The sequence below is a fragment of the Gasterosteus aculeatus genome, chromosome 4 (assembly GCF_964276395.1).
Source record: "Gasterosteus aculeatus chromosome 4, fGasAcu3.hap1.1, whole genome shotgun sequence".
Taxonomy (NCBI): domain Eukaryota; kingdom Metazoa; phylum Chordata; class Actinopteri; order Perciformes; family Gasterosteidae; genus Gasterosteus; species Gasterosteus aculeatus.
Genome location: NC_135691.1, coordinates 10,837,534 through 10,850,680, shown reverse-complemented (window position 1 = coordinate 10,850,680; position 13,147 = coordinate 10,837,534). Strand labels below are relative to the sequence as shown.

The 13,147-nt window shown below is 42.3% G+C and overlaps 2 protein-coding genes and 1 long non-coding RNA gene across 4 annotated transcripts; all 3 read right to left on the bottom strand.

The window, feature by feature from the left end:
* Positions 1–1,536: 1,536 nt before the first annotated feature.
* On the bottom strand, positions 1,537–2,838 carry LOC144406317 (uncharacterized). Its single transcript, XR_013467589.1, has 3 exons — positions 2,634–2,838; positions 1,997–2,104; positions 1,537–1,752 (listed from the first exon to the last, which is right to left on the bottom strand). It is a non-coding gene; the product is annotated as an uncharacterized LOC144406317 (long non-coding RNA).
* Positions 2,839–5,923: 3,085 nt separating this feature from the next.
* LOC120817790 (uncharacterized) lies at positions 5,924–9,182 on the bottom strand. Its single transcript, XM_078102177.1, has 4 exons — positions 8,552–9,182; positions 8,129–8,473; positions 6,670–6,777; positions 5,924–6,556 (listed from the first exon to the last, which is right to left on the bottom strand). The coding sequence occupies exons 1-4, from the start codon at positions 8,598–8,600 to the stop codon at positions 6,456–6,458; spliced, it is 603 nt and encodes a 200-aa protein (XP_077958303.1). The 5' UTR covers positions 8,601–9,182; the 3' UTR covers positions 5,924–6,455.
* A 544-nt stretch (positions 9,183–9,726) lies between these two features.
* On the bottom strand, positions 9,727–12,086 carry LOC120817788 (arylsulfatase I). Of its 2 annotated transcripts, XM_040174334.2 has the most exons (3): positions 11,969–12,086; positions 11,555–11,882; positions 9,727–11,293 (listed from the first exon to the last, which is right to left on the bottom strand). In XM_040174334.2, the coding sequence occupies exons 1-3, from the start codon at positions 11,970–11,972 to the stop codon at positions 9,895–9,897; spliced, it is 1,731 nt and encodes a 576-aa protein (XP_040030268.2). In that variant the 5' UTR covers positions 11,973–12,086; the 3' UTR covers positions 9,727–9,894. The 2 variants fall into 2 exon arrangements, with proteins under 2 accessions (XP_040030268.2, XP_040030267.2); XM_040174333.2 differs by having other exon boundaries at positions 11,555–12,022.
* Positions 12,087–13,147: the final 1,061 nt, after the last annotated feature.

The window sequence follows — 13,147 nt, the reverse complement described above, 5'->3', positions numbered from 1 at the left end:
CAGGGGGGAGAGCGGGGGAGTGGTTCAGGGGACGGTGCCGGCAGGTGAGTAAGGAGCAGGTGGAAATGATGAGCACTGATTATGTATCTCTTGAAAAGCAGTGAGCAGGACCTGGAGTGGGAGGCTCATGAGCAGACACTGAGGGGCAAGGCCGAGGAGCGAAGGTCAAGGAAAAGTGGTTAGTAACAGACATTAGGAGGTCATTTTCTTGACTATTCAAGTGCAGCCTCGCGGTGAGCGAGGTACGGGGGAGGAGCGTGATCGAGCAAAGACGGAGGCATGAGGGCAGAGAGGAACAAGAGGGGGGGGGGGCGCTGTGGTATCTGTGGAGGGCCGAGGGGCATTTCACTTCTCCTCTCAGATACATACTTATTTACTCCGCGTTGTTGCGGAAATGATCGTACCAGCTTCCTTTTCATTCTACAGCCTCAAAGAAAGATACGCATGCTGCTGAAAGTGAATCACGTGTTTGGTTTTATCAATTTGGCTTAAAGCCTAGTTTATGCTTCTGCGTTTTCAGAGCGACGCACACGCAAGACCCACTTGCGTGTCCTCTTTTCACACCTCCATGCGTCCTTGCGTCCTTGGGCTCGGGTCGGGTATCCACCCTCTACTTCTCGTGCAGACAGTGTGGTGATGTTTAACGCCGTGTTTTCGGGTCAATGATTCGTTCATCGTTCAGCGTTCATTTTTCACGTGAACTGCATAGGCTCAGCACTGGTACCACTTGGTTGGCAGAAGGATCATTTTCCAAGTGACCTGCATTCAACGACTTATTTCTGTTTCCTTGGCTGAGCCTATGCAAGTCCCGATGCGTGGCCACGAGAATTATTAAAACGAAGAATGTTTACGAGAGAACGGATCAGATTGAAGAACTTTTGTCGGAAGAAATGCGTAAATATGACCGCTTATACATCCCGTCATTGGCGGACTATAAGGACGCGCGAAAGGCGTCCCGATTCATTGAAGGGGAAACTCCGCAAACGTCGGTGTGCCGGTCGAGAGGTGCACAAAGTTGCGGAGGAAATTGCGGGACAAATGTGTCCGCGATGAAAAGCAGCAGTGGCGATGCACGGGGCAATAAAGTCTATGATAAATAAATAAACAAACCAAGAACTTCCACCAAAAAAGACGTGACTCTCTATGGCGTCTTCGACAAAAACACGTTACTCCACCTGTTGTTCTTGGAACTAGGCCTGGACCATTCAATTAGAAATATTAATAATAATAATAATAAGTGAATACATTTCTGGAAGAATCAAAATGAGTGCTCTGCTGCAGAAATAATAATAGAAAAAATGAAATTGGAAATTAATTTTTACCATTGGTAATTATGAAACTTAATCCAGCATGCAGCATTTAATGCAGCATTTATTTTACAGTAACATCCTACCACTAAGTTAAAGTTGCAACCTTCACAACGATGAATATTTTCTTTAATTGTCAATCACATTTATTTTGGGTATCGAGGCATCAGTACAAACATTAAAGACTTTAAATCAGCAAATGAAACAACGCAGAGAGACCACTGTTATTGAATCAAAGAATGAAGTAATTAACTTTATTTGAGAGGGATTAAAGGATGTTCTTAAAGACCTCAAAACTACTTTAAGGGTCTTAATAGTAAGCATCAGTATTTTATCATTAAAGAATTTAATAATGTCAAAGTAATGTGAGGAGTCCTGTTCATTGAGCCCTCAGTTCATTGTTGATCCACCGGTGAGTTCATGTCCAAATTCAAGCTGTTCTCACCTTAAGGATAGAAAATGGACAAAAAAGTACATCATTTTCAGCTTTTCCACATCCGCAAAACAAAGGTAAGCTGGATGAGCATACTCTCAGCCCCCTCCACGATTCTTCAAAGAGTTAAGAGTTAAGAGTTGGTCCGTCGTTCCACCACCAGGACGAAAGTCACATTGTTCATCTTCAATCCTAAACTTCAATCTTTTCATAAAACGAAAAGTTGTGTGGTGCAAACAGGCTTTTGAAGTCTTACCTGTCTTCCTACGATGCCTCACTTTACAGCAGACGCAGCAACACAAAACCACCATCAGAAGAGCAGCCACCACTGAACAGACAGGGATCAAGATGTGCCAGATGTTTCCTGGGAAGGAGAGACCACAATGGTGGAAAGCTGGAAAGTCTACATTCAGGACATGGTCAAACCCTACATCCCGACCCGCACTCTCCGCTGATCTGCATCCGAAAAACTGCTTGTTCTTCCCTCACTGAGAGCAAAACACTCAACCAGATCACGACTCTTTGCTGTCCTTGCTCCGAAATGGTGGAACGAGCTCTCTGAAGACACCAGGACCGCAGAGAGCCTTCACATCTTCCGCCGCAAACCAAAGACACACCTCTTCATAGCAAATTGTAAATTGGCTTATTTGATGAAACTGCACTTTGTTGTTTCTTGCTCTTCTTGAGTTTGTATCCCTATGATTGAATGCACTTATTGTAAGTCGCTTTGGATAAAAGGCTCAGCTAAAGGACATGTAATGTAATGTGATGTACATCACATGAGTTACGTTAACTTAAATTAGTTTTTCACTTGAATGTTATTCATGTTACTTTTTTTGGGGACGTGAGATTACCGTTGAGGTTAATTGACACTTTTATGCCAGTTTCCTTACCATAAAATAACGATGCTGTGTTTGTGGGGGAAGCTGTTGTCTCAATACACAGAGTATTATTGTGTGCAAACACCCACTGTGATATGTGCGTCCCATTGGCTGAGGTGCAGTTAATGAAGATCAAGCCTGCGAGACAGAGACCAATAACTGATGTACCGATAATATTTAGTATTGTTGACGTCACCGTTTTGTCGCCTCATGCTGTCACTCACTCAGAGTCCAACTAGGACTGTCTGCTCCCTCAGAGGAGCAGGACACCTTCCTCTCTCCATGGGACAGACACTCATGGACCAGCAGGACAGAGGACACAGGAGCTGAAGGAAACGCACTCGGATGACTTTTCATATTGACATAATCTTGATCATTCTGTAGGGTTCCTGATACAGAGCAGTCCAGACATTGATACGGACATAGAGCACGTAGAGCATGAGGTGCGTGTAATAAATAGTTATTTACCTTGAATGGTCAACTGTTGAAACCTGGAACCTGATGACTTTCCATCCGAACCAAAGGTTTCAAGTTTATATTCACCACCATCAGTCCTGATCAGGTTATTAATCCTAAGTGTTCCATTACTGGGAGTAAATAATAATTTGTTTTCTATCCTATTAAACACAATTGCATTGTTTCTCCCCTCTAGGATTATTGTTCTATTTTTTGACCATTGATATTTATGTATTTCTGAGGCTTTGTCCATCAGCTGGAGGACCAGAGTTCCTCCCAAAGCTCCAAAACACTCAGCTCCGTTCTGTCGGCCGTCACAGTGGGTTTCCACACCTGAACAAAATAAAGTTTTTTAGGCATTTTCAAATTTAAAGAAGCAGTTCATTTTAGTCTTAAATGCATTTTTCAACAACATTTGCTGCAAAAATAAGAAGTAACTGGATTTATAAATAGCATGATTGTAATTTTATTACAGTTCATTTGATTCAATAAAGTGTTTTTAAAATGTAGTAGAGAAAATTATCAAGAGAATTATTTGAATCTGTTCATCTTTAAAGAAAACATAAAAAAAATGGTATGGCTGAGTTTTACTTTACTGCAGACAAGGAAATGTTCTTTTTCAAATTCAATAGATCTGACCAAAAAAACATTTAATTAGTACCTTATGCACAAACGTCCCTCAGCTTTATAGAACCTTTAGTTTTTGAATACATCGTATTTCACGTGAAACACAATGTTGTAATTGTGACTGAGATAGTGAATCAGCATTTGATTAAAATCTCATTCTTTTTTTCACGTACAATACTTCAGTGTAAATTAAATAAATCTTGCACCCTGAAGCTTAAACTATTTTCGAATATTACATTAAACTTTCTGACTTTTTTCAACATAATGTACAGTGTAACGATGTTCACCTCTAACGCCACTAGAGGGCAGTGTACTGAGGCAGCTGGCTTAGTGTTCGTTCTTTTCATGTAACTGACCTGAGGAGCATTAGATGTTTTCTGAGAGTTTCTACTGCAGTTATTTGTGTCCTCACAATATGCACGTGGTTTTGAAATATTATAAAAGTATAATTGTCTTAAATGTGCACTGGAATCTTTGTCAAATCATAAAATTGAACATTCCCAAATTTCATTAGTACTGCTATCTCCTCTCAAAGTAGTCAAGAAATAAAGACCCCTAAATACGGTGTTGTGTCCGGTGTCATTCAATTTCACCCGCTTACACAGAGAACATCAATGAAGACCTTTTGAACTGTATATATTTGATCCAACTGCATGAAATGTGACATTTTAATAAGTTAAACAGCTCACCGTGAGAGACTCCGAGTATCATCACAAACAGTCCGATCACAGCTTCCATGTCTCCTCAGCGCTCAGCAGCTTTCTGACAAACCTTATTCAGTATTAAACATGCACACAAGAGAAGAGACTGTTCTCTTAGTGATCCACTTCAGAGAAGAGAGGAAGAAGAACTTTTAGCCAACTCACATCTCACTTCCTCATTTATGACCATCACTAATCACTACTGATTTATCACTAAGACGATTAAAGCCTTAAAAGGATGAAGGTGAAGATCAAACTACTTAACAGAAACATTTGAAATAGTTTTTGAAGCTTCCTGTGTGAAGATTAACTGTACTATACCACGAAATGGAAACAAAGTGTCATGATGAAAAACACAACTTCTCACACAAAAATCTTCTGCTTTTTTTTTTCATTCCTTTATTTTATGTCATATTAAAACATTTGCGCAATGTGTACGTGTGCATGGTGTGACATCTTTGTTTTTCATAAAGTCTGCAAACTATTGCTTTAACTTTTCACATATGCAGAAACTTTATTTCTGAATATGTCATAAAGTGCTTGTGTGTGTACGTTTGTGTACATGTGTCTATGCGTGCGTGTGTGTGCGTGTTTTGGGTGTGATTCACTCCCCCTGTAGTCTGAAAATGTGCCTCCTGCTAGCTGCTTGTGTTTAATGAGCTACACATGTTCAAGGAAGCAGGGACATGATTGATTTATTAGAATTGCTCTTTTCAAAAATATGCTGTAACTAAACTGCACCATTTGCTACTAACTTGTTGTGGCGCAGGGGTTAGAGAAGGTGTGCTGGGAAGCACAAGGTTGTTGGTTCGATTCAAGGCTGCCCCATGTTCCATGTCAAAGTGTCCCTGAGCAAGACACCTAACCCCTAATTGCTCCCTGAGCAAAAATGTGAAAAAGCCATGGGTGTAACGTAAGTTGCTATGGATAAAAGCGTCTGCTAAATGACCTGTAATGTAACTTCTTGCTACTGCTTCTTTGTATGTAAAAAGCTCCTCTGACTCCACATCTGGAGGAGAGTTTCAGCCCAGGACCTTGGGTCTGCTAACTTGAAGCACTGGTGAGTCTAAAGAGGTACTAGGCCTGAACTATTTGATTTTTTTTTTAAAATAGTTGCATGTAAATACATTTTTCTTTTTGGAAGTATCAAAAACAGTGTGCTGTAGTTGAAAGGATCACTCATCTGCAGAAATAATGATAGATGAGATTAAAGGTCTCAGTGAAAGCTCTAACGGCTAAATGAAATAGATGGATTCAATTATTTTTACCTTTGATAATGATGAAACTTAATCGAACAATGCAGCATTTACTTTACAGTAACATCCCACTAAGTAAAAAGTTGCAACCTTTACAACCTTATTGATGAATATTTTGTCTAATTGTCAATCACGTTAATTTTTGGTTTCAAGTGTGACGTAGCACCTTTCAGGCCAACGCCTATACAGGATGGTGGCGTCAAGGACTTACTGAGGTTTGAGTTGAGATGAGGAGCAGTCAAAAAAACTCAGCACTCTGGGATGCGATTAAACATTCCGTTTTATTATCCTCGGTGGTCTTCAGGAAAACAGAGAAAAAACAAACACTTCTAATGGACAAAGAGGAAAACCAGGAACAATCTGAACCAAATAACCACAACCTCTTGCAGGTGACTTCACTCCAGACTCTCCCGATGTTTCCCCTTGCTTTTATACAATTTGGGGAAAAGGCTCTTCCTTTTCACACAAGGCTACAGTGCAAACATTAAACCACCAAGACTCAAAATAAGCAAACAACAACAATGCAGAGAGACCACTATTATTGAGTGAAATGATGAAGAAATTAACTTTATTTGAGACGGATTAAAGGATGTTTTTAAAGACCTCAAAACTACTTTTGGGGTCCTAATTGTAAGCATCAGTATTTTATCATTAAAGAGTAGAGTAAACAAGAATTATTTACATGATCTATTCTGGTCAGAATGAGACTTCACAAAGCTGTTGTTGATGGTGCTGCTGCTGAGATTAACATGACGTGTCGACATTTCACTGACGACTCAAGTCAGTGTTTTTTTTCAACATTTAATCAAAACAATGTGAGGAGTCCTGTTCATTGAGCACTCAGTTGATTGATGATCCTCCAGTGAGTTCATGTCCAAATTCGAGGTGTTTTTACCTTATGGGTGGAAAATGGACAAAAAAGAACATAATTATTAGTTAAAGCAGAATAAAAACAAAAAGACACTTTCATCCAGGTCGTTTGGTGCAAACAGGCTTTTGAAGTCTTACCTGTTTTCTTATGACGCCTCACTTTACAGCAGACCCAGCAACACAAAACCACCATCAGAAGAGCAGCCACCGCTGAACAGACAGGGATCAAGATGTGCCAGATGTTTCCTGGGAAGGTGAGACCACAATGGTGATGTCCATCACATGAGTTACGCTAACGTAAATTCAGCTACACAGCACTTAAATTAGTTTTTCACTTGTATGTTATTTTTTGTTTGTTCTTTAATTATCAATATCTAGAGAATGGAAATAATTAAGTTGATTTGAGAGAAATTGTTCTGTGTAATTTCTGTTTGTATTGCAGAAGATCTCCCCTTTTGGTGTTGTAGCCATAGTGTGATGATGTGTGTTCACAACAATGTTCACACCCTGAAATTTCATATTATGATACTGCTGTTTTTGGTTTTCACTTCTCAGTGTAGAAGCCCCTTCCCACCACTAGAAATAAAAATGAAGGGACATATGAGATAAAAATCCAAAATTAATAGAAATTAAGACCCGCGCATGCGCAAAGTCCTTTGTTACAGTTACTTCCCAAAACCTCCTGGCGAGTTTTTCTTTCTTTCAAAAGCAACCAGCGACACCTTTCCGCTATCTGGCGGCAAAGCACGTACTGTTCTGCGGTTACTGTCTTTAACGAGTCGGTCTCACGGGAGCCTCGCGGCTTGCGCCGCAGATCCAGCTGCAGTCCGAGCGGAGAGAACCGCCGCCCGTCGCACGAGACGAAAAGCTGAAGAGCGCATGCGCAAAGCCGCCGCCGACCCTGCGGCGTCGCTCCTTGTTGGGTTGTGTTGGCATGCTATTGACAGAGTCGGATATCCTGCTTAAATACTGTCTTTTCAGTGAAACGCGGTTAAAACACAAAACCACACCTCTCTGCGTCAGCTGCATGGAGCCTGCGCATGCGCATGTCTATTTACTTTATTCATCAGTGACAACATGGCCGGAGAGGTTATTGTCATGACTCTTTTGCTACAGTGGGATGCAGGACTCGGTTATGTTTTTGGCATTTTTATTTATCTTTGAAGAACGCATCTCGAGGAAGTAAAGAAGCGCTTGAAAGTAGTGATTTTTGGACAAATAACACCACACAGCCTTCATACCGGCATTTAGTTTTTGGATTAACTGTGCATTGTGGATTATTTTTCCTATAAATTACATTACATGTAATTGAGCTGACGCTTTTATCCAAAGCGATTTACAATAAGTGCATTCAACCATAAGGATACAAACTCAGAAGAGCAAGAAATAACAAAGTGCAATTTCATCAAATAACCCAATTTACAATTTGCTATAGAAGTGGAGTTATACGTACAATTTAAGTGCTACAATGTGTTGGTCTTTTAGTCAAGGGAGAGTCTGAATTGTTGTTTTGTATTTTTCCTTGAACCATGACAACATTGTGGATTAGCGTAAAAAAACGTAAGATGATGAAGAGAGGAAGGTTTTAAAGACTTGCCTTGAACATCCAGTGTGAAAATAACATTTCTCAGTTTGATCCCGTTTTCATCAAAGACTTCTACGCTGTATTGACCTGAATCATTCCTCGCCATTTTTGTCATCTTGAGTGTCCCGCTGCTGATGAGGAACTCTGTCCTGTTTCTGTAAGCCTCATGTACAGTCACCTTGCCTTTCTTCAGAGAGAAAACATTCATGAATCCATTAGAGAGCTTCTTCTTAAAGTCCAGGCGACGGCCGCTGGCGTTGGTCATCAGTTGGAGGCTCACAGATCCTCCGAGAGCAACGGAGCACAGAGATGAGTTTGGTGTGATGTTGCATTTAGTCTCACCAGCCTGAAGGAAAGCTGAAAGAAAAAAGTTTATGTTACATGATTAATCTTTTACACATGTTTAAAGAAGTACTTTGTTTTTCGGGATATTACCATTCGATACTCCAGCTAACATCACCAAAAGAAGAATCACTGCCTCCATACTCCTTAATCCTCTACAATAACTCTAACTTTTAAAGAAAATACTCAACTGCAGAGTATCACAGTTAAATCTACAGAAGCAAAAGAGGGGTGAGAACCTGAGGTTGTCACATATACTGACAGGAAACAGTACGCAGTTGGTGGTTAGGTATCACGGGAAATAGTTTCACTTCTCATTTCAAACTCAATTGGCAGCGTGTAGGGCCCCATGAAAGCATTGAGCCATGACAGAGTGGCAAGTTTTTAGGCCCACTATGATACCAATACATATTGCTAATTCTGTACTCAGCTTGTCGCTGTTAACCAACCAAATGGTGATCACTCATCCATTCTACATTTTAGATTGTGTAAGATTTTACTTACACATTGTACATAAATATTTACAGTCCATCATTTTTTCAAAGTGGTCTGTTTTTTGCTTTTCAGGTCTTTTTACATCCGTGATCTAAAAGTGGCTTAACAACACCAAATAACATGCAATTCACTATGACACATACAACTGGTAAAGTATAAATAAGCAAACAGATGTGAGATAAAAGTGAGATAGCGGTCATAAAAAAAAATGTACGAAATACTATATGTAGCTTGGTTACTGAATTATCCTTTGTAGTGCAGTATGTTGATCTTGGGAAATACTGGCAGCATCTAACGAAATCTTCTTTTGTGTTGAAATCAAATATGTGAAACTGAATGTCTTTTAAATTAGCTAACGTCCTTTTAACCTGGTCAGTTTCATCACGTTTCAACCACAGTGTATTAACCAAGGCAACGTTTTCAGATAAGTACTTATGGGAAAAAAGAAGTGAGAATTCAAACTCACCCTAGTGTGTAATTTAGATATTTTTTCTTTCTTTCGTCCGAACAATCTTTAGTGAATGCAAATTAGCCAAAATGTAAAAAGAAAAATAGGCATCGAGATGGAGGTCATCTTTTATGTTGGAGTTACACATGTTTGCAGAGGATTTCTCCTTGTCACCTTGTCTTCAAATACTCAACACATTTCTGGTAAGGTAGGTAGTACAATCCTTTCTCGCGTGTGTCTCTGTCTCACACACGTTTGATTATACGAGTGTATAAAAACCTAAGATGAAATCAACTCTCACTATCATCACAGAATATTCAATTCAGGGAAACACACATATTTTATTCAAAATTAATACAACCCAGTTGAACAATTACTACTCTAATTGGGTGTTTACAACAGTTAAAACTCCGTAACTGCAGCTTCTTTGTTCAACCAAAACACATATTTCTTCATAAATGCCTCCTCTGAACTTCTGTCAGTCATTTTCCTTCTATATCCTGTTGGACATGATCCTAGTGTTGAGTCTTCTGAAAAACGACCTGCTATTGGATTGTTTCAGCTTATTCTTCCAATCTCTGTTCTTTTTTGGATAAACGGTGTCCCATCTGTCCTCCTCCATGTCTCCCACCCAGGGCACCCAGGCCCCTCCATTCAGGTGGGGAGCGGCCCGTAGGTCCTCTGATGGGTACCTTACCGGCACCGCAGTGCGGTTGTAGAATGCCAGTCTAGCCAGCAGCTCTTTCACAACATCTGGTCTCTGCTCGGAGAGGTCGAAGCGTTCGTAGGGATCGCCAGAGATGTTGAAAAGGCAGATCGACTTCTGGGGTTCAGTGTGACGCTCCAGGTTCCACCAGCTGCTGGGGAAACCCGAAAGCATCTGCGGCGGTGTCCAGTCTCCGTAGCCGGGGTCTCCTGTGAGGAGTTTCCAGTCTCCCGCTCTTATGGAGGCCTGAACCGCTGTATTCCAAATCCCGTATCCCTTCTGCAGGGAGCCACTGCGTGCATGGTTATACAGAGGGTCAATGTTGTGGAGGATCTCCAACCTGGGGGACTCCTTCCCCTCACTGATGGCTCCCCAAACATCATACCCATCCAACCCCTCTGTCAGGGACTCGTTGCCACCTGCTAACCCCACCAGTGTGGGGTACCAGTCAGTAATATGCACCAAGGCTTTACTCACTCTTCTCTTCTTCCTCAACAAAGGGCTGTGTACGAACCCCAGACCACGTATGCCGCCTTCCCAGTAGGTGCCTTTGCGTCCTCTGAGCGGCCAGTTACTGCCGCCGGACAAAGGCTGCCCCCCGTTGTCCGTGGAGAAGATGATGACACTGTTCTTGTAGTAGCTGTACTTGCGGAGGGCATATGTTATGTTGTGTACGGCCTCATCGACAGCAGACACCATAGCGGCATATTTCCTGCGTGCCACGTTTTCCAGCCCGCGGTACGGGTAGATGTACTCGCGCGGAGACTGCAGGGGTGTGTGAACTGCTTGGAAAGAGAGAAATATGAACAGTGGCTGCGACTGAGGATCGTGAGTGGCCAGGATCTTGCGAACTCTCTGTGTGTAGAGATGGGTGGAGTATTTGCCCCTCTGATCCCACGCCACCGACTCCCCCTCAAGGAGGTCAAAACCACACAGCCCGGGTCCGTCACAGGAGTTGTAAGTGTAGTAGTTCACACTGCCTGTCAAGGAGCCAAAGTATGTGTCGAAGCCTCTGCGAGTGGGCAGGCACTTCTTCTTGTAGAAGCCCAGGTGCCACTTGCCAACCATGTGGGTGGAGTAGCCGAGCTCCTGCAGTCTCTGGGGCATGGTGACCTGGTCAAAGGGCAGGCAGTTGGGCTGGCGGGGCCGGATGATGGAGTGCTGCAGGCCAGTGTGAATTTGGTACCTGTAAGGTTAAGGATTAAGAATACTGTCAGAGGGAAAATGTGTTGTTCTCTGAGATCAGATGCAGTTACAGGACGATAAGATCTCCTTTTCAGTTTGAGATTTAAAAATTTTCAACATTTTAAATTGAAGGAATTGTAGTGTAATTCTTCACTATTTAATTTCACAACGCAAGTGGAATGCGACATATACAATAACCATAATATTAATCATGAATGTCATATGTATACATAGACATATATAGAAAGCAAAAACATTTTACCTGCCGGTGATGAGCTGACTGCGGGAGGGCGTGCAGATGGGCTGGATGTAATAATTCTCAAGCTTCACTCCGTCTGCAGCCAGTTTATCCAGCGCCGGTGTTCTGATGTCAGAGTTGTGGTAGCCGATGTCGTTGAATCCCTGATCGTCCGTCATGATGAAAATGATGTGAGGACGCTGCGGAACAGGAGACGAGCCATCGAAAGTTTGAACTGGCTCGTTTTCCACTTGGTTAGGACCCATCAGGTCCCAGGTCAGGTACCCGAGGCTGAGCATGCTCATCATAGAGAAGCCGGTCAGAGCTGTCGTTGCCATGGCTCCTGTGACACCTAACATTAGTCAAAGAAGCAATTACTCAGTATATTGTCAGCAAAAATCATTGTGCAGTGAAGTTGAAAGTGAACGAATGTATAACTCATCAGATGTCAAAACAATTGGTCCTATTTTTCATTAAATGCAGTCCTCCAATCCGAAAAATGCAACTCAAAGAAAAGCTACACCTCCTCCATCCTTGCTGCTCTCCAAACTGTTTTAGCCTCCTTTTGAAAACATTTAACTTTCCCTACCGGCCCCATTGCCCACGCCCCTTTGCCTGGCTGCCTCATTGAAATCAAAATCAGCCCCCTACCCCCCAAAAAACACGATGACAGAGAATCCACAGAAAGACCCTTTTGAGATTTGATTTGAGCCCCTGGGCGGCCACGAGGCCCGACAGTCACAGACACTGTTCCCTACTCCCCTCGCCAGCGCTCACACACACTCTCTTTTTATTCCCGCTGTTTTATGAGAGCTGCCGACCTGAAGAGAGAGACACAGCAGGCTTCCCAGACTCTGATAACATCTCCAACCTGGTCTCAAAGTATTCTTTGACTGGGAATCAAGCACGTTCTGTGGAGGGTGGTTGATCGTAGAATACTCAAAATGTTATGGACACGTAATGCCGAGGGTAACCTGTGCAGGAGCTTGTGTAGATCAGAAGATTGTTTTAGCCAACAGAGCTGTGATGGGGTCGGTGACATAACGTAGCATTCATGTATTTCAAGGCGGTCCCAATGTCACACTAAAAGTTGCAAGTTGAATATGGGCCAATCTTTTTGTCTCTTACTATAGCAACCCAAAGCAACACTTCAGATCTAATAACAGCATTTTGAACACAAATATTCTGACCAGGTGTCTGGCCACGATTGATGGTCAGACGGAAAGGGCCGTGGCTTACGGGATAGGACGTTTGAAACCAACCACCGAGAGAGGGATTGAGCCATTATTAGCCTGTAATTGTGTAATCTAAATGAATAAGATACTGTTTTGATTGTGTCTGTTTTGATTGTGTCAGCCCAAATGTTGTTTGAAACCTAAATATGGGTTTTTGAGGTGAAACACGGCCTCAACACACAGGAAGGTAAAACATCACACCTGGCAAATGTTGTTATTGGTTTGAGAGAGACTTGTGGGCATGGAGGCCGCGCCACCGCCAACGCAGGTATGCGCCTCCCGCAGAGGGCAGCGAGCCGCGGCCAGACATGTTTGCCCAGCAGCTTTCGCAAAGGCATCTTTGAAGCGGAGGGTCTGAGTTTACGGCAGGTCAAGCTGGGAA

What these genes read in the sequence shown, in the direction of transcription:
- LOC120817788 (XM_040174333.2), bottom strand. Translation starts at nt 11,889, where the DNA reads ATGTTAGGTGTCACAGGAGCCATGGCAACGACAGCTCTGACCGGCTTC. An exon ending in AGTCAGCTCATCACCGGCAG is followed by an intron (nt 11,294 to 11,554) that starts GTAAAATGTTTT and finishes TTAACCTTACAG; the next exon opens with GTACCAAATTCACACTGGCC.
- LOC120817790 (XM_078102177.1), bottom strand. Translation starts at nt 8,600, where the DNA reads ATGGAGGCAGTGATTCTTCTTTTGGTGATGTTAGCTGGAGTATCGAAT. An exon ending in TTTCACACTGGATGTTCAAG is followed by an intron (nt 6,778 to 8,128) that starts GCAAGTCTTTAA and finishes TCACCTTCCCAG; the next exon opens with GAAACATCTGGCACATCTTG. An exon ending in GAGGCGTCATAAGAAAACAG is followed by an intron (nt 6,557 to 6,669) that starts GTAAGACTTCAA and finishes TCCACCCATAAG; the next exon opens with GTAAAAACACCTCGAATTTG.